This window comes from Lytechinus pictus, chromosome 4 (assembly GCF_037042905.1).
Source record: "Lytechinus pictus isolate F3 Inbred chromosome 4, Lp3.0, whole genome shotgun sequence".
Lineage (NCBI taxonomy): Eukaryota > Metazoa > Echinodermata > Echinoidea > Temnopleuroida > Toxopneustidae > Lytechinus > Lytechinus pictus.
This window is the reverse complement of record NC_087248.1, coordinates 9,410,191-9,430,193: the sequence shown is the minus strand read 5'-3', so window position 1 is coordinate 9,430,193 and position 20,003 is coordinate 9,410,191. Positions and strand designations below refer to the sequence as shown.

The following is a 20,003-nucleotide window of genomic DNA, read 5'->3' as shown; positions in this document are numbered from 1 at the left end:
CTATAGTTACTCCCCAACTCACAAATTTCAATTTATATAAAGATGGTCATAAAATAACTCCATGCAAATAAATGTAGCTTTTTTATCAAGAAAATCATGGTAAAGTATACATACATCATAAGAATTGTTTGACAAGTTGACATGAAGATCAATTCTTCTAAATCTTCAGGAAATTTTGATGTTTCATTCTGATCTTTTGATCAGCCTCTAAAATTAAATAAAAACATGTTTATAAGAATAACCTCCCTCCCCCCCCCCAAAAAAAAAAAGCATTTTCCCCAAAGACCACGAATCAGAACAAAGGGTCTGCAAAACAGACTAACACACTAGCAAAGTCAGAGGAGGAGGGGCTTAGTAGTGATGAAAGTTTCCACAACTGGCCAATCAGAACACAGGAAACTGTCTGGACAGAGTGCTTCCATACACACCAGCACACATTGGAATCTGGTGAACTCTTTCTTTACCCTCCCACTCACACTTCTCCTCATCTGTCCTCCTCAAATTCATTTCCCAACAAAGTTGAGGTGGGCTGTGGCGCAAGGAAATAATCTTTGGAAACAAGTTGTAAAAATTCACTTCTCCACACCAACTTTACATAGATCTCCCCAAAACACCTTCAGCTGGGAGAGCGATAAACATGTGCAGTGGAGCTTCAATGTGCATTTGTAATCATAGATCTGACAGCAGAGCGACTGATTACCACCAAAAGGGAAGCACAATTGGACATAATCTGTGCCTTACATGGAAATCTAAAAGCCATTAGGACAGAAAATCTGTTCTTGACATTTATAGGCTGGTTAAGAATCGACTTGGTATTTTTTTTTTCTACAGCTCTCTACGCCTTTTGGTCTATTGCCTTCTGGAGAACTGAACTTGGTTATTAACTTGGATGTTTCTGCTTCACCATCAATTAAAGCTCATTAGTATCAGGGAAAAACAGCCTTGGATGGTACATGAATATAACAATACATCACTGGATTCCTTATTTGGCAGCAAAATATTATAGGGAAAAAAAAATTCTGTCCCAGCTCAGGTACTTCTCTCTCATCTCCATCTTGTGCAACATCACCAATTGATGCATCTGCATGGAAAGAAGGCGAGTGGATTCAAAGTTTTCATAGATCAAAATAGATGTTATTCATAGATGAGATAGCTATAGATGATCGGCATCCTGTTTTATCACATCCAGTTTTTGGAAGCCAGCTTCTTTGCAATGGCTGATTTTTGTACACAGTAGCAGGACTAATCATTCAAATTACTGTACTTGACTTGCGAACATAACCAGGTACTGCTCAACGTCAAAACCTTGAACCAAACTTTGAACAAGTCTTGAACAAATCTGAGAGTATCAACTTCGTGATTACTGGACCTTCTTATCCCCTATAATCCCATCTCACACATTGAAGCCATTCCCAATCTCATCTCCTCGGAACAAACTTGAACCCCAGGCTTACTAAAAAGGATTACCCTGCCTTCTGCTTTGATTGGAGAGAGCTGTCTTCTGGATTGATGGTAAGAGCATTCTTGGAATACTTCACCCTAACTCTTGGATCTAAAATGTATAATCACTCGCGCCTGCTTGACGTTTCACTTCCCTGGTTATGGAGAGTGTAAACATGAATTTTGTAAGCCAATTTCTCAAAATAGATGAGAGCTAATCATTAAAAGTTGACTGTTCAAAGATAATATTTACTAAAGTAGATTGCTATATCAATAATATTGAAAAGTAATATTTCCTTACTGAGTGTTTTAATCTCCTCCAAAAGAATAATAAGCTGGCCATATTTTCATATCGGTTCAAAAATACATTAATTAATATTCATTATGCAAAATTAGTTGAACATTACACAGAGTATTTTTTTCATTAGTCTTGATTACTTCGCTTGCAATTTTAGAAAATTTCCTTTCCTAATGTTTGTTTTAATATGTAATTAAAATTGTGTTATTCTGCTGGCTTATGGTAGGCCTTTCAAAGTATTTGATGAATCATTTCACTCTTTTCTTATCATTGTTAAAGCTTTGATTAGAAAAAAATAGGCCTACCTCATTCAAAACTTTTTTTTTATAGATTGTCTCAGTTATTTGGACATCTTGTACCGGGTAATTGCTTTCTTTTGCATTTGCTTAACCCTAATTCTCCCGGGGGGGGGGGGGGCCATAATGGCCCCCCCTTGACAATTTTCGCGATATATCTGCTGCGCAAATTTTTTTGACCTCGCCGCTCACTGACTTTTTACTTTCAAGTCTCGCACAAATTTTGAGACCAAATCTGTGACGCCCGGGTACACGGTTACGACATTACGCAACATTATGTAAGTGCATGTCAGACCCAAAATTGCTCATAAACGTGATTTCATGTACAAATCCAATGCAAATTGTGTATTTAGCCAAAATTCATAAATGTATCATTATTTCTACTTTTACTGATTAAACTGAATTAATTTTGCCTTGTTTATGATCAGAACTAAGTCTGGAATGATTTCCATTGAAAAAACAATAAAAAACAAAAAGTAAAAAAACAAAGAAATACATAAGAAATTCATAAAACAATAAAATACATAAGAAATTGATTTCCGAACCGAAGTTTTTTTAATTGCGATTGTTAAGATTGCTACAAAGAATTTTTTTACCAAAAATTAGCATTCTAGGAGCTTTATTTAGTGAATTATAGCAAAAAGTATGATTTATGCATAAATTAGCATAATTAATTCATATAAAATAAAATCTCATTATTTTGGAAAATTTTACCATACAGCCTTGTAGATTACATCGCACACTACCAGTGTGCAAATTTTTGCGTCGCTCGCGCAATCGGCGGCCGAGATCTTAAGGGGGGGCCATAATGGCCCCCCCCGGGATTGACAAGAATCAAAATACCCCGGGAGATTGAGGGTTAATAGTTCATATTTTTCTTATGAATTGGAAAATGCAAAGAACTACTCATGCTAATTATATTGCATGCAATTATTTTTTTTTATGATCCCTTTATCTCTCTCATCCCTAATGATACCAAACAGATTGAAAACTTTAGAAATACCAATACCAAATTGTGAATCAAATGAACACCATTGATTAAAGGTGGATCCCAATTATGATCCTTTATTTTTTTACCATTTAACATACTCTTTTAATAATTACATTTTGATTGGAAGAAATCAGGATAAGTTTGAACAGACAATATTTTCAAATGATTGATTGACCACTTCACATCCTCTTAACTATGGGTTAGTACACGGTTCTGTCATGTGCTTCAAGTCTTCACCATTCCAAAGACTGAAGCATAACTTGCATGCAATAACATTCCAATATTTCTACTATCTTAACATCCTTTCCCCTTGTCCTATCAAATACCTGATAACTGGAACATGTGTTCAGTTTGAGAGAAAATCATTACTGCAAACTATGAGGCGCCGAATGTACCAATATTATATAGAACAATTATTTGTTATATAATCATTATTTATTAAATAATAACTATTATTTATATATAATTTACATTTTATTTGTAAATAACTACTATTATATAAAATATCATTTCTAATTATTTATATATAATTCCAAGTAATACTTCATTATTTGTAAATAATAATAGTTCGACATTCCATTATTTATAAATAATGATTATTTGTTTTTCATTATTTATAAATAATGATTATTTGTTTTTCATTATTTATAAATAATGATTATTTGTTTTTCATTATTTATAAATAATGATTATTTGTTTTTCATTATTTATAAATAATGATTATTTGTTTTTCATTATTTACAAATAATGATTATTTGTTTTTCATTATTTATAAATAATGATTATTTGTTTTTCATTATTTATAAATAATTTGTTGAGTTTTCCATTATTTATAAATAATGATTATTTGTTAAATAATGAAAACGTCTACTTCATTATTTATAAATAATTTTTTCGAGTGCACCATTATTCTCATTATTTATAAATAATCATTATTTAATGTTCGAGTTTTCCATTATTTATAAATAAAGATTATTTGTTAAATAATGAAATATCTACTTCATTATTTATAAATAATAATTTTGTTTCAATATCCCATTATTTATAAATAATCATTATTTATAAACAATTTTTACAGTTTGCCATTATATACAAATAATCATTATTTATATACAAATAACCATTATTTATTAAATAATGCCATTATTTATTAAATAATGCCATTATTTATTAAATAATGGAAAACTCGCTATAACATGCAAATGTGGGACCGCCCATGATATGAATATTCATGATGCGATTTCCTTTTTCGTGATTTTTCTTCACAAATTTTTGTCCATTTCCTCTTCATAATGACATTTCTTGAAGCAATTTTCTAGGGATATGGTCTGATTGTAATATTCTTCATTTTCTATATAACTTTGTCTTCGTAGAAATATCAAAAAGTGTAATTTTATACGATTTTTCCTACAGTTCACAATCCCCATAGGCGCGCGTGTACGGTAGGGACAACCGGTGAATCGACGGAGTGCTCTTCATCGAAATACTACGTTGGTTGGTCCCCGGAAGTGGCGGGCGGAATTTAGCCCGAATCCTCGATGGAAGTCGATCAAGTGCATATGAGCTGAGAGAGTGAAATATCAGTGTACTTGTACAGGCCCTTCTACTTTTTATAAATATTTCTTGTTGCTTTTTTTGTTAAGTTAATTTTTCCTGGTGTAGAAATAAGTTTCAGTTCTAATAATGCACTTCAAATACATTTTGGAGTGTCTGTTTGAGGCGTTTGGGGCGATTTCACCCTGGCCCCAAAATGCTCGCAACGACAATACGGGGGCATGATGACCCCTAATTTTTTAAAAACTTATTTTTCTATTGAAAATTATCACAAAATTCACCAAAAGTGTGCACGAAAGCCTTCGTATTTCACTTTTAAAACTCCAAAAAGTGCCCAAATGACAAGCTTGGTCGCTTCGCTGTGTCGCTTTCAACTTGAGAACGTTTACGCGTCTGCTTCCCCCCCCCCCCCCCCCCCCCCTCCTCCGAAAGAAATTCTGTATACGGCCATGCTCTAAAGAGCCTGGCACATTGATTTATGTATACTTCATTTTCATTATTTTTATCTCATTATCATCATATGGCCTTACGCAGAATTTTTTCCGGGGGGGGGGGGGTGGGGGGAGCAGGACGCGCGTAAACTTTCTCATAAAAATCTTGAGAAAGCGAAGCGACCAAGCTTGTCATTTGAGCTTGGTCGCGTCGCTGTCTCACTTTCAAGATTTTTTTGAGAAACTTTACGCGCGTCCTAGCTGCCCCCCCCCCCCCCCCGGTAAAAATTCTGTGTAAGGCCATGATGATAATGTGATAAAAATAATGAAAATGAAAAGTACATATAAATCAATGTGCCATATGCTCTTTTGAGCATGGCTGTTCACAGAATTTCTTTCGGGGGGTGGGGGCAGACGCGTGTAAACGTTCTCAAGTTGAAAGCGAGACAGCGAAGCGACAAAGCTTGTCATTTGGGCTTGGTCCCGTGGCTGTCTCGCTTTCAAGATTTTTTTGAGAAAGTTTACGCGCGTCATGCTCCGGCCCCGGCCCCCCTGGAAAAAATTCTGCGTAAGGCCATGTTGATAATGAGATAAAAATAATGAAAATGAAAGTATACATAAATTAATGTGCCAGGCTCTTTAGAGCATGGCCGTATACAGAATTTCTTTCGGAGGAGGGGGGGGGGAGCAGACGCGTAAACGTTCTCAAGTTGAAAGCGATACAGCGAAGCGACCAAGCTTGTCATTTGGGCACTTTTCGGAGTTTTAAAAGTGAAATACGAAGGCTTTCGTGCACACTTTTGGTGAATTTTGTGATAATTTTCAATAGAAAAATAAGTTTTTAAAAATTTAGGGGTCATCATGCCCCCGTATTGTCGTTGCGAGCATTTTGGGGCCAGGGTGAAATCGCCCCAAACGCCTCAAACAGACACTCCAAAATGTATTTGAAGTGCATTATTAGAACTGAAACTTATCTCTACACCAGGAAAAATTAACTTAACAAAAAAAGCAACAAGAAATATTTATAAAAAGTAGAAGGGCCTGTACAAGTACACTGATATTTCACTCTCTCAGCTCATATGCACTTGATCGACTTCCATCGAGGATTCGGGCTAAATTCCGCCCGCCACTTCCGGGGACCAACCAACGTAGTATTTCGATGAAGAGCACTCCGTCGATTCACCGGTTGTCCCTACCGTACACGCGCGCCTATGGGGATTGTGAACTGTAGGAAAAATCGTATAAAATTACACTTTTTGATATTTCTACGAAGACGAAGTTATATAGAAAATGAAGAATATTACAATCAGACCATATCCCTAGAAAATTGCTTCAAGAAATGTCATTATGAAGAGGAAATGGACAAAAATTTGTGAAGAAAAATCACGAAAAAGGAAATCGCATCATGAATATTCATATCATGGGCGGTCCCACATTTGCATGTTATAGCGAGTTTTCCATTATTTAATAAATAATGGCATTATTTAATAAATAATGGCATTATTTAATAAATAATGGCATTATTTAATAAATAATGGCATTATTTAATAAATAATGGTTATTTGTATATAATGGCAAACTGTAAAAATTGTTTATAAATAATGATTATTTATAAATAATGGGATATTGAAACAAAATTATTATTTATAAATAATGAAGTAGATATTTCATTATTTAACAAATAATCTTTATTTATAAATAATGGAAAACTCGAACATTAAATAATGATTATTTATAAATAATGAGAATAATGGTGCACTCGAAAAAATTATTTATAAATAATGAAGTAGACGTTTTCATTATTTAACAAATAATCATTATTTATAAATAATGGAAAACTCAACAAATTATTTATAAATAATGAAAAACAAATAATCATTATTTATAAATAATGAAAAACAAATAATCATTATTTGTAAATAATGAAAAACAAATAATCATTATTTATAAATAATGAAAAACAAATAATCATTATTTATAAATAATGAAAAACAAATAATCATTATTTATAAATAATGAAAAACAAATAATCATTATTTATAAATAATGAAAAACAAATAATCATTATTTATAAATAATGGAATGTTGAACTATTATTATTTACAAATAATGAAGTATTACTTGGAATTATATATAAATAATTAGAAATGATATTTTATATAATAGTAGTTATTTACAAATAAAATGTAAATTATATATAAATAATAGTTATTATTTAATAAATAATGATTATATAACAAATAATTGTTCTATATAATAATGGTACATTCGGCGCCTCATAGCAAACAGATTAAAGTGATAAGTGAAACTGGCTATAACTGTCCTCCTCTTGGTTCACTTTGCACAGGTCTGGAGCTTATGATGTGGCCTGTTCCTTGGAAGCACTTATCACCAAGCTGGATTGAGCGACCCGGATTAACCTACCACACCAGAGCTGGAGCTATCACAAAGAAAACAATGAAAGTTTATATTGTGCAAACATGAGCCATCTAAAGTGACTAAAGCTCTCTGCCCTTGTCAAGTTTTGATCACCAACTTGTTCTTTTCCTCACATTGCTGGATATTGATTTGAAGTGATCATTTATTCAGGGACTTCTTTCTATGTTGAATTTCATTATTCTTTTTTAAAGAAGACTGCGTCATAATGGATCTATTTTCATTGAGGAATTCTCTAACCATTTCTTTCTTGGTGATATTCTGTGTTTCCATTACGATGGGACAACAAGAATCTATTCAGATATCACCACGTGACGTGACTGTTCGTGAGGGCCGAGAAGTGCGGTTACCTTGTGTCTTGCAACAACCCGGGATATGCAACGTATATTGGTACCGGAAGGACATGCAGACGTATTTCTTCAGGAATGCGGAATTCATGCCACGCATCCCTTCTGAAGTCAGTGAGCGCTATTCGATCCCAGGAAACACTTCAGCGGGTGATTTTACCCTGCACATTGTCAATGTTTCTTCATGGGATGATGGGGAGTACCAATGTGCCTGTTACGCACCATCTCATAGGGATACATTGACCTCTGATCCAGCACTTCTTCAAGTCCTCATCGCTCCTTCAGACGAGTACCCCATCTGTGAGGTACGCAAAAGGGATGGGTTACTGTTGCCTGGAGATGAGGTTGAACTGATTTGTCGCTCCACAGAAGGGTCACCTCCGGTTCAGCTCGCATGGTATAGAGGAGATCAGAGACTTCATTCCGAGATGTCATGGAATTACGAGATTGTCGCTAAACACAGGACTGTGGTTACACTGCAGGAAAATCTATCACATTTTTATTGCAGAGCCGAAGGTGATGCCCTGTTGATTCCACGAAACTGTACAGTTGATCCTGTCGCAATGGCTGCTCCTCCACCCGTTCAGATTGACTCTAACTTGCAGAAGGTGTGGCAGGAGTTTGAAAGAGGGACGCTTCCTCTGACGGGAGGTCAGCCTCGCTCACAGGACATGATAGAACTGAGCTTCACCTGTGGACCAAGCACCAACTTCAGTCGGGAGGTTAATAATTTTACCTGGTATGTCAACCAGGATCCTATCCGTCCGGGAACCTTTGGATATATCCTGGAGAATAATGGGCGTACCCTACGTGTGACGGACCTATCCATCCTCTATAGTGAGATAGATGTAGAGATTGTGTGTGAGTTGTCCAACAATGGCTGGACGGTTTCAAACAGCACAACGGTCGTGAGTCTGAATGGCAACATCCTTGGGAAACCGACAGATGCTATGACAAGGACAGAGCTCCCTACTGTTCCAGACACCGACATCATAATCAACAAACGTCCTGGAAAATGGAGGCTATGGCCAATATGGCTGCTAATCGTTTGTGTCCTTATGTCTCTATTCTTGCTCATACTTCTTGCAATCTACGCACCAGTTATTTGTGGCTGCAAGAAGAAGAAAGCCAAGAAATCGCATGCTCATTGCCATCATGGTGCCACCACCAAGTCTGAATTTCATTACACTCACTCGCAAGGATGCAGCACACTCCGTACCTCTCGTGATACCTTGAACGTTTACGAGTTGCCCGAGAGCGAGCGCGGAGGAAGTGACCAACAGAGGCAGCAAGTACAAGCGACGTTGCACGTGGTGGTTCACTCTGCCAATCATTCTTCCAACAGCCCGGTGGACAGTCAACCCGTCATCTCCACGGCCGAGACGATTGTTTCATCAGACTACACCACCGAGAACTGCCTCGCAACCGCATCTTCAAAAGCTGTTGGAAACTACTACCACCCCGACCTCGGCCACTACCAGAAAGTCCGTCCAGGTGCGCGCCCCGCCCACTTTAACTCACAGCTCCTGGTTCCACCTTCGCCGAAGCCGCACCCGCCTGCGAGGACTGACTCTTTAGAGCCTCATTACCAGCATCCACGATCGCACATGTGTTGCATGAACAAGACATGGGGACATAATGTAAGGCATGAGAAGCCGTTATGTAACCACGCCCCTCTGACACTATCCTCACAACCTGATGTAACAGAGGGATGCTATGTTAGGACATTACCTCTACCTCCTAATGAGGTCAAGAAAGCAAGGTTGGTGTACATGGACAATGGACAGCTTGATCAAGTAGCCAATGGAACTGTGTATTCTGATGTACCCTTGGATGATGGGGACAATATTTATGAGAACATTGCTGGAGAAGAAGCGGAAAAGGGTAATAAACAAACACTTGTTTAATATTTGTTGTTCACAACCAATCCCCTTTTTTTGAGGGGGGATAACAAATATTTTTGTATGATCAAAACCTACCTGAGAAATTCTTGAAGATAACATGTATAAAGTTTTATGCTATCTTATTATCTGCTTTTTTAGTAACTGTATGAACAATTAACAGTTGTATGATTGATTGGAAGAATGATTTTGTTCTTTGAAATCAATATCAAATTCCCCAAGAAACCAACAATATTATCTAAACCTTAGTGAAGATATCAAGATCTTCGCCATGTTTCTTAGGAAGAAAAAAGAGCTTGGACTACATATGCTCACATTTTTATTACTAATCGTTTTCTGAACAACATAAATAGGAAATGCTGGAATATGTGATACATGGATAAAGAATTATTTTATTTCAAATAATTTCAAATAATATACATTATGTGTCTGCATTCATGTGCCTACTTTACGAGTATTTCAAATTGGTTGATGCCAAGAAGCCATTTTGGCATTCCATGAATAGTCAATGTTGTTCAAGGTCAATTTCAATCCAGCAAAAGTTACAATGAAATAGAGAATGTTCAAACAAGCAACACACTGATATTAATCAAAATTGGACCTAAAAATGTTACGACAGTTTCAGTGCTTGATTTCACAAAACAGTTTTATAGACAAAGTGGATGGTGTGCAAATGAGGGAGCCGATAATGTCATCTACTTTCTTCCATTTTTTGTCATCAAATATATCTTATTTTGTAGATTTAATATGTAAAAAATATTGTGTTTATATTAGATAATTGGTTCCCTAGCTCATTTCCATACTGGCTAATCCATGTTGTGCAGTGTATATTTATAACTGCTTTCTGAAATTAAGAAAAACTTTGAAAATGAAATGTAACTTTGTATTTTACATCTATTTTGATGACATTTTAACGTTCAGCTTGTGCGATTTTCTCTACAGGTACTTATTTAATCAACTTTTTTGTGGGAGGGTGGACTTGACCTTGAAATTTACTAAACACCTCCTTTACACGTAGTTTCATTTCATTTCAGTACAACTAGATTGTGGATTTGTAAAGTCTTTAATCATAATGAAGATTGAAAATATGCCTCATGAAATGCATAAAATTTGCATTTGGTTTACATTAAATGTTTTTTTCTATTGTTTTCAATTCAAATTTAATTTGTATTTTGTAATTTCATCAACTACTAGCAACAGAGGAAATTAATCTATTATTGATTGTTATTAACCCTGTTTGCATACTTCTACCTCTTCCTCATTATTTATTGCATCATGATGAAATTGATAAATAATTCTATATGTATGATGTAGCATCTGTACAAGCTTTAATATTAAGAATTTGTCAAAAATACAAATGTGTTGCTGAATACATTTCTTGGAAACCCCTCCCCCCCCAAAAAAAAAATGTCAAAATCAACCAATATTCTCATGCGTGTTTAATTTTCTTATCCACTGTATGAAGGGCCTACCATACATGTAATATTTTGCCAATAATGATCACATCATTGGAAATTTTCTCCATCATTTTGGTTGGACTTGTTGGTTAATTTCCTTTTTAGAATATCACAGAAAGTGGTCACAAATAGGACCTTGCAGTTCAGATTTTTCGCAGACAAATCAGTGTTAACCAATGGCTTTAATACTAGCAATGTATTGCTTGCAAGATATATAATCAGATTACAAAACGATGGAGCTAATTTCTTGACGATCCACTGACCTCTATCAACATCTTCAAATCATTCCTGGCTACCAGTCTTGTTGGCACCATCATTTTGATTCTATAAAGTCCCCAAGGTTTCAATTATCTCCTCTTCTCCTTTCAATCACCAGTATTATAACATCTGTCTATTTAATTGAGCTGACAGACTGATGCATCAGGCGTGCGTTCAATCAGTTTTCGTCAGCGAGAACCATAAACATGAATTTTGTGTATTTTGGCAGATTACCTTTTTGGGGTAGTTTTAAATAAATACAAATCACTGATATATTAAAGTGATAAATAAGAAAACACCATTTTTTTTATAGATAATCAACAATGAATGTGCCTGTCTAGGCCCACATAAGTTTAATTATTTGAATACAATAAGCCTATTGAGTGATTAGCCTACATATTTCCATAGTCTATAAATTCTAGTTCTTCCATTTTGTTAAGATTTTTGTTGAAGAATGAATTCATTACATTTTAATATAAGTAATAAATTTGATTTCTTTTTTACAAGTAATAATTTGACTTCTTTAATGTTAACTCAATGTAAATAGACATTTATTATATGAAAGATCTTTCATAATGTATTGTAGAAGTAAAATATCAATGTACTGTATTCATCTTCATTGCCAGTCTCAAATTAATATTCACAAATCACAAGACGGATTCATAGTTTGCACTATAAAGTAGACAATAAGAAAATAACTCAATTCTCAAATGTGAAGTACAACCCATGGCATCCTGTGCATGAAGGTATACATGCAAAGAGAGGTTTGGGTCAACTTCCAAAGATTATTGAGGTTTTCTTAATTGGTGGCACTTTTTTTATGACTGGACTCTCACATCTGTTATGTTCAGACAGGTTTATGGCTAAATTATAGCTAAATACAATTGATTTGTTGATACAATTGCTATAACCAAGTCTTTTTACTGCCATGCTAGAACAGAAGTCATTGAACTTATCTTTTTTACAGTGACCAATACTGCGATATCCCAAGCTCAGTATTTAAAAGCAAATGCACTACATGTAGGCCTATATTTTGCAAGAAACATGCCTTTTTACAAACTGACAAAAACTGTGTTGCCAGTGTTTGATCATTTTCAAAGAAAATATTTTGAGAAAGATTTATGAAATTAGAATACACTGTACACTCTAATAAAAATAATTTGGTCTAAGTAATATTAGGTAAAAGTGCTCCATGAGGGTAATTATGTGTCCGACCAACATTGGGCATTTCTTTTGGGCCTTTTTATTTATCCAGTGTGATGAAAATTTCGCCCATTCTGAAGTAATTGCTGCTTATTTTTTAACCTTACTGGACAATATGCTTCCCGCATTGGGTAAAATACTGCCCCAAATCGGTTGGACACATAATTCCCGGGGGGGGCACTCAGTATATAATGCATATTGGGTATGTGCCGCGGAGGGGACCCCCATTTTTACACTCAAATTTCCGTTCCAAGGCATAGCATTTTTGTCTTTTTTAGAAAAAGAACAAAGAAAGCCGCTCCAAGGCATAGCGTTTCCTTCTTATCGAGAAAAAAGAAGAGAGAAATCCGTTCCAAAGCTTCGCATATTTTTCGTTACGCCGTTCCGGTCGCATTGATCTGCTACGAGGAGCTGCAATTTTGGTGAAAAGCGGCCGTAGAGCGCTTTTCGACCATCGCCTAAGCGCGAGCGCACCCGGCGGAGGCCGCGCTAGCTGCGTCATGCACGATTGCCCGTTCCATAGGGATGCATACGCACTCACAGAGATACGGAGATCCGTTCCGAGGACCCCCGTTTTCACAAACATTTGTAGTTCCGAAGCCCGTTCCGAGGGCCTCCTTTTTACAATAAGCCCGCTCCAAGGCCCCCGTTTTTGCCTCGCCCGCGGCACACCCCTACCACTTTTTTGGTCGAGTGCCCCCCCCGGGACATAATTACCCTCGTGCTGGTAAAAATTTTACCCAATATTTTTTACAGTGTATTGTTATACAATTCCCTGTATTTCAAAGATTAGATTCCAATTAGTCCTATCCCTTTTTCTGAATTTACTGTCAGATTACAAAGCTCCCACCAGACATTTTCACTTCATATCTTTCATGTTTTTTTTTTGTCCATTTAGTGGGCAAACAATGGTTGATACATTGAAATAACATTTACTTGTACACATGCCTAAAGTTGCATTTTCAATTGTTAAAAAACCCAGACATTACGGTATGGATTTGTGACTTTGTGGTCTCCTTTTCTAAATGATGATTGTAAATAAACTTATTTTTCAAACCATAAATTATCTGTCCTTTTGTCTAGATTTATACATTATACTTTTGCCTAAATTTCCATGCAAATAATTGAATGTATGCATTGTGGATAGATTCAGTCATGGAATGAGAAAATATGAACAGGAGAAAGAGATAAAAAAACAAAATAAAGTAATACATGTGGATGATGGTCAGCTATCATTTGGGACCCAGTGGCATGCGCAGGCATACCCCCCCTAATTTTTTTTGATACCCCAACCACCCCCCCCCCTAAAATTTTGTTGAAGACCTTTCTTGGGGGGGGGGGTAAAAAAAATGGTGTAAAATTTTTGGTGAAGATTTTTTTTTTTTTTTTGCTTGTCAACTTGATTTTCTGGGGGTATGAAACGACCTACAATTTGTAGTGGAGACCTTTTTTTTTTTTTGTCAACATTTCATTCAGCTTGAACCCCCCCCCCCCTTCAAAAATCCTGCGTACACCACTGTTGGAACCTGTTCCATAATGAGTTGTAACTTGTAACTGGTCAATATGGCAACCATTGTACCATAGTAGCGATTGGCTGCTGGATTTCCCATACTGGCAAACTTACAATAGTGGTACTTGTAACTCTCTATTTAGGGGGTACTCTAGGCTGAAAATAGTATGATTTGAACATATAAAGAAAAATCAGACAAGGAATAACAAAGTTATGGCATTTTAAAGATTTGCATTATTTCAGTGAAACACAGTTCTAGGCATGTCTTCATGAATATTCATTGAGCAAACTGATGTTATAATATCCCCACTTGTTCTTATGTATTTTATCTCATGAAATCAGGTTTATTCAATTTTTTTTTCCTCCAAGAATTAAACAAATTGGATTGACAACTGATAGTGCATTAGATATTCATTGCTGCAACTCATTTCATAAAGCTAGACATATTTATCAAGCAATTATGATTTCATATAAACATTCGATTATTATGGAAAGTGGGGATGTGACATCGTCAGTTCACCTTATGAATATTCATGACGTGCATATAACTTTTTACAATATATCGCTTAAAGGAGAATGAAACCCTTGAAACCAGCTGAATCCATATCAAAGAGAAAAATCAAAGAAACATATTGTTGAAAGTTTGAGGAAGATTGAATGAATAATAAGAAAGTTATGAGCATTTGAATATTGAGATCACTAATGCCATGTAGTTCCTCCCATTGGAAATGCGACCAAGATCTGTGATGTCACACACGTACAACTCCCTCATTACTTTAGTACTTATTTCACTTATATTCTCACTTTTATAGAGTCTATCACAAGGTGAGGTATTCTCTTTATGAGAGGACAAGTACAGAGGTTTCACAACATTATATCATTGATGAATCGTTTGTCATATGATTAGAATGAGCAAAAAGAGATGTTTTGGGGTATATTTTCAGTGTCCAAAAGGGGAGAGTTGTTCATCTGTGACATCATAGATCTTGGTCGCATTGCCAATGGGAGGATCTCCATAGCATTAGTGATCTCGACATTCAAATGCTCATAACTCTTTTATTGCTAGTCCTATTTTACTCAAACTTTTGTTGATCTTATTCTTTGATTTTTCTGCTTTCACAAAAGCTAACTTGCTCCAAGAGTTTCATTCTCCTTTAACTTTAAAATTTAATAATTTCGCTATTTGTTATCAGATTTTGATGAAATTTTCAGCATTTTGCTATGTGAATTTTACTCTATCTATTCAGATCTTAATTTCAGCACAGAATACATCTTTAAAAGACCCATGGATTGTACAGGGTAGATAGAAAGTGTATGAGAGACAGCAACAGACAGCAAACTGGAAGTGGCATGCTGTACCAATTTATAAAAAAAAAGCCTGTAACCATTGTTTCAAAAATTGAGAAGACTCAGGAGAGACCTGCGGGTCCCAGGGATTCAGTTCGCTTTTTCGCCTCCCCGGCACGACATGGGTGATGCCAAAACAAAAATAACAAGTGGTACATGCAGGCCCTATAGATGCAGATTTTTATATGAATCAGAAAATGTGTTATATGATGATATCATGTACCTGTCTGTCTCCAAAAGTGATACTGTGTTTTAGTATCCTTCAAAAGAAATGTTTTTTTAACTTAAGAAACAAGAGCACACACTTTCATATTCATTTGAGACAATTGGGGCATGACCCTACATACAATGTAAGCCTGAATTCTAGCCCCATATAATAAACTCTTGAGCATAAAAGTACACAACTATAGCAATACTAATCTGAAATTGGATACATAATTTTTTTTATAGCAAATCCGCAAATCTATCTTTAAAACAAGCCATGTTTCATCACTTACGGGTGCAACTGGAGCAGAAAAAGAAGCCGGCTTTACCCCCTAACAAATCAAGAGAGCACAGTGGGTCATTTCATAGCGCCCAAGGAGACAGATGGGGGGGGGGGTGTGCTAGGGGAACAGGTTGGATTGACAAGGACATCACAAGAACACAAAGCCTGCAGGCAGCCTACCACCGATTACTGCCACTTTTGCCCATTAAAACTAGTGGAAAAGCAACAAAATACAGGTTATCCATGGTATTTAGTACATGTGTAAGAAAATGTAGGACTACTATATGTATAGGCCTATTCTAAAAAGAGAGATCAGCTCATTGAGATCATTGGTGGAGTTGTGACAAGTCCCGCCCACTTTCGTCTTCATACAAAATGAATGTAGTATCATGTACATGAAATACACGTCATTGGATTAAGATTCACAATGTTCTGTTGCATGATCGTGTAAATAGATATTAATAGATTAAAACAAAATATATTGTTATATCCAATTGATTTTACCCTATAGGTCTAAAAACAAGCCTTTATTTTTGTTGCAAACAAATTTGTACAGTCTGATGTGTGGTTGCCGATTCGTCGAATCTGAACGGGGCTTAGTACTAACATGGAGATCTAGGGCAAACAATGATTCCCCCTGTTGGGCTAAGGGGTTAGTGTAACTGCAACCCAACCTCTTAGTCAAATGCCCAGCAGGGAAATGCATGTGTGGGACTGTTGTTCTAGCAATTTGCTCCAGTCTTACGAGGTGTGATTAGCGGAGTCTAAGCGCTCAGGTAGACAGGTGACCTGAGGGGGACAATCGGTGGAAGAAGTGGCTGCACCTGTAGGCTGGCAGGAAGCAGTTAAAGTTACAATTGTGGTTCCACGATGGAGGGGACCCAATATTGGCTCACTTTTTTTTCTTCAAATAAAGACCAAAATGAGCAATACTTGAATATCATTATCCAGGGCTTTTTATTATAAACTGACTGAAGTTGACCAAAACAAAATAATTAAACAATCACGTAATTGAAACACCATAAAGTGGGCTTATGATACAACAGCATTTATATAAAAACTAAAATCCAAAATCAATTCAATATGTAAAAGTTGCTTAAAATGAAATCGATCTGTAATGTTAATACACATTATACGGAAGCTAACAAACTTTACACTCATTTACTTTAATAGGCTTAGATTCGTTAGAACTACATAAAATGACAATTTCATAATCTTCTCTTTAAAGGTCAAGTAGACTCCGAAAATTTGATGTGAAATAAGAAAGTTACAACATTTTAGTTTCGCTTAATTTTTCATAAACCAGTGAAATGTAAAACTCAATGACATGCAAATGAGAGAGTCGATGATGTCCCTCAATCACTATTTCATATGTTTTTTTATTGTCTGAATTATACAATATTTCAATTTTTACAAATTTGACATAAGGACCAACTTCACTGAACCATAAAAATGTTAAAACAATGGTAATACCACATGTTCAGGGACGAATAAAACTATTTTCACAGGGCAACAGGAGAAAATTTGATTATTTCATAAAACAACATACAAAGAAATAGTGAGTGATGTCACCAGTCCCCTCATTTGCATACCGACCAGAATGTTGATATAGTTGTTATGTGAAATTAAGCGAAACCTAAAAATGTCATAACTTTTTAATTTTAAATCAGATTTTGATGAAATTTTCAGTGTTATGCTTATTGAATCGTTCTCTTTTTTTTAATCAACTTTTTGTTGTGCTGGACTTGTCCTTTAAGAATGTTGAGGTTTGTGCAAGGAGTCCTTGGTTTGTGGTTATTTTCTGTGCTAACAAGGTAGGAACAAGCTACAATTGTTTGTAGATAGTGCAGCAAGGTATAATAAACAGTGCACCTGTTTTAGTAGAAAGTAGTTTGATATGATTACTTGCCAGGGAGTATTAATCAACACCTTTACGTCTTGAAATTTATCTGGATTTTAAACAGGGGTAAATGAGGGAGGGGCTTGTTTCATCAATCATGTACACTTTAAATTATTCAATTTAATGCATGGAGATATATATGTCAATTTTCCTGAAAAAAAAATACAAAATTTAATGTCTTTTTAATCTCATGCACATGCTGAGCAACTTTCTATCTATGGATATGAAGTTAAATTTTCATTCTTGAAAGTACTCAAATGCCCCTCCCCATAAAAAAATTGTTAATATGCAAATTGATAAAATGCCAGAAAAAAGGGTAAATATGCCCTACATGTGTATATAACTTAGACCTACATGTACAGGTAGGAACAAACATCAATTCACCCTGAGAGTTTTGCAAATGGTCTCCCCCAGCCCCCCCCCCAAAAAAAAAAAAAAAAAAAAAAAAAAACGTTATGCCTCCTTTCAATAAACAAATTCAAACTGAAATATATAAGATGCAAAAAATCTCAGCAAGGTTGAACTCAAGCAAGCGTCCAGGAGAGCATTTCATGAAGAGATTTGTCAGAGACAATTACTGACAACTATAACTCATAGAAAATCCTCACATCTGATTGGGCAAGCACAAATTAGTAAGTGAAAATCATTGACAAGTCTATCCATGAAACACTCCCCTGAGTCCAACTTTCAACTTGTGTGACAAGCTAGGGGTCATTGCTAATACCCTTAATGCTAGGGATTGGTTTCAACGCCACCATGTCCAACCAATAAGTGGACCCACTTCTGACAAGTATTTGGGAGGTAATAGAGAGATGATACAATGAGGAGAGATGTATAGAGGAATAAAGGGAAAGACAGAAATTATTAAACAAAAAAAAAAATTTGCAGAGAAAAAAAAGGATGCACATGAACCACTTTATTTTCTAACACCAGATGGAGCCATATCAGAAACAACCCAACACACAGTATGAGTATTGTTACCATCCTGAGCAACACTCATCTTGCCTTCTCAAACTTTGTCAAAGCATCATAATATAAAATGCAAAGAAAATATTTTAATGTGTATTTCAAATACGTATTTGTACAGTATATTGTGTAATATTGAACTAAATTAAAATAATTAACTCCAACAAGTACACATATAAGCTTTCTGAATTATTGCTCTGTACGTATGCCCACTATTATACCCCTTTCTTTTTCCACTCTCTCTTCTTCTTGTGCTCTCTCTCTCTCTCTGTTTCTTTCTATCTTAACATAGCCAGCTGCAGAAGAGCATATTTTCAAATCCACAATACCGGTACTCATTACTATCATTATTATCTTCTTCATCGTCATCATCATCATCATTTTTATAATCATCATTATGATTATCCAGTCCTATGAGAAATGAGTTCAAAACATGAATTATCGTCGTTGTCATCATATACATATTGTTATTATTATTCAGTCCTATGAGAAATGGATTCGAAACATCAATTTACATGTAAACCAAAATAAACACAAGAGAGCTAAAAAAAAACATATTTCATCCTTTTATTCAACATCTAGTGAAAAGCAGCTGAAATGAACAAGGATTGTGTAAATTTCTACATTAACAAAAACAAACTGACATGACATATACACCCACACACAAAACTATGCTAAACACAGCAGAGCCACCTTGGGGAAAGGGGGGGGGGGAGGGTGCACTAAAATCATAACATGATACTTACATGTACTGTATGTGCCACACCAAATTTGAAAATAGAAGAATCTGGATCTATACTTTGGTCTTAAAAGGAGTTCTCCAGAATTACTCTAGGATCAACGATTGCTAAAAATGCAATGCTCTGGAACTGAAGACCATATATCAGAAAATGGGGGTCTCTGAACTATCCCAGCAGTCTCTGAATCGCTGTGCAGAGCTTGGCTCACGTTAAATGAATGCAGTAAATGGGCAGTTTGCACTGCCGAGTATAGTAGGTCATGATGGGCGCGCAGGCAGAGGACGATTACACAAATTTTAGGGTCACCGAATCGGGAAAAAATTGGAATTTCTATGGCTTTCTAAATTGGTGATGATTTGGAACGAAAATTTAGGTTGCAAATGGGGGTCTTGACTGTGGCATATACGTATCATACATTGATACTAAAGTGACCCCCCCCCC

The 20,003-nt window shown here is 35.6% G+C and overlaps 1 protein-coding gene across 1 annotated transcript; it reads left to right on the top strand.

Annotated features, from left to right (window-relative positions):
• Window positions 1–505: 505 nt before the first annotated feature.
• LOC129258477 (uncharacterized) lies at window positions 506–12,060 on the top strand. Its single transcript, XM_064098329.1, has 2 exons — window positions 506–1,512; window positions 7,358–12,060. Exon 2 carries the CDS (start codon window positions 7,655–7,657, stop codon window positions 9,698–9,700), a length of 2,046 nt encoding a protein of 681 aa, XP_063954399.1. The 5' UTR covers window positions 506–1,512; window positions 7,358–7,654; the 3' UTR covers window positions 9,701–12,060.
• The last annotated feature ends 7,943 nt before the right edge of the window (window positions 12,061–20,003 follow it).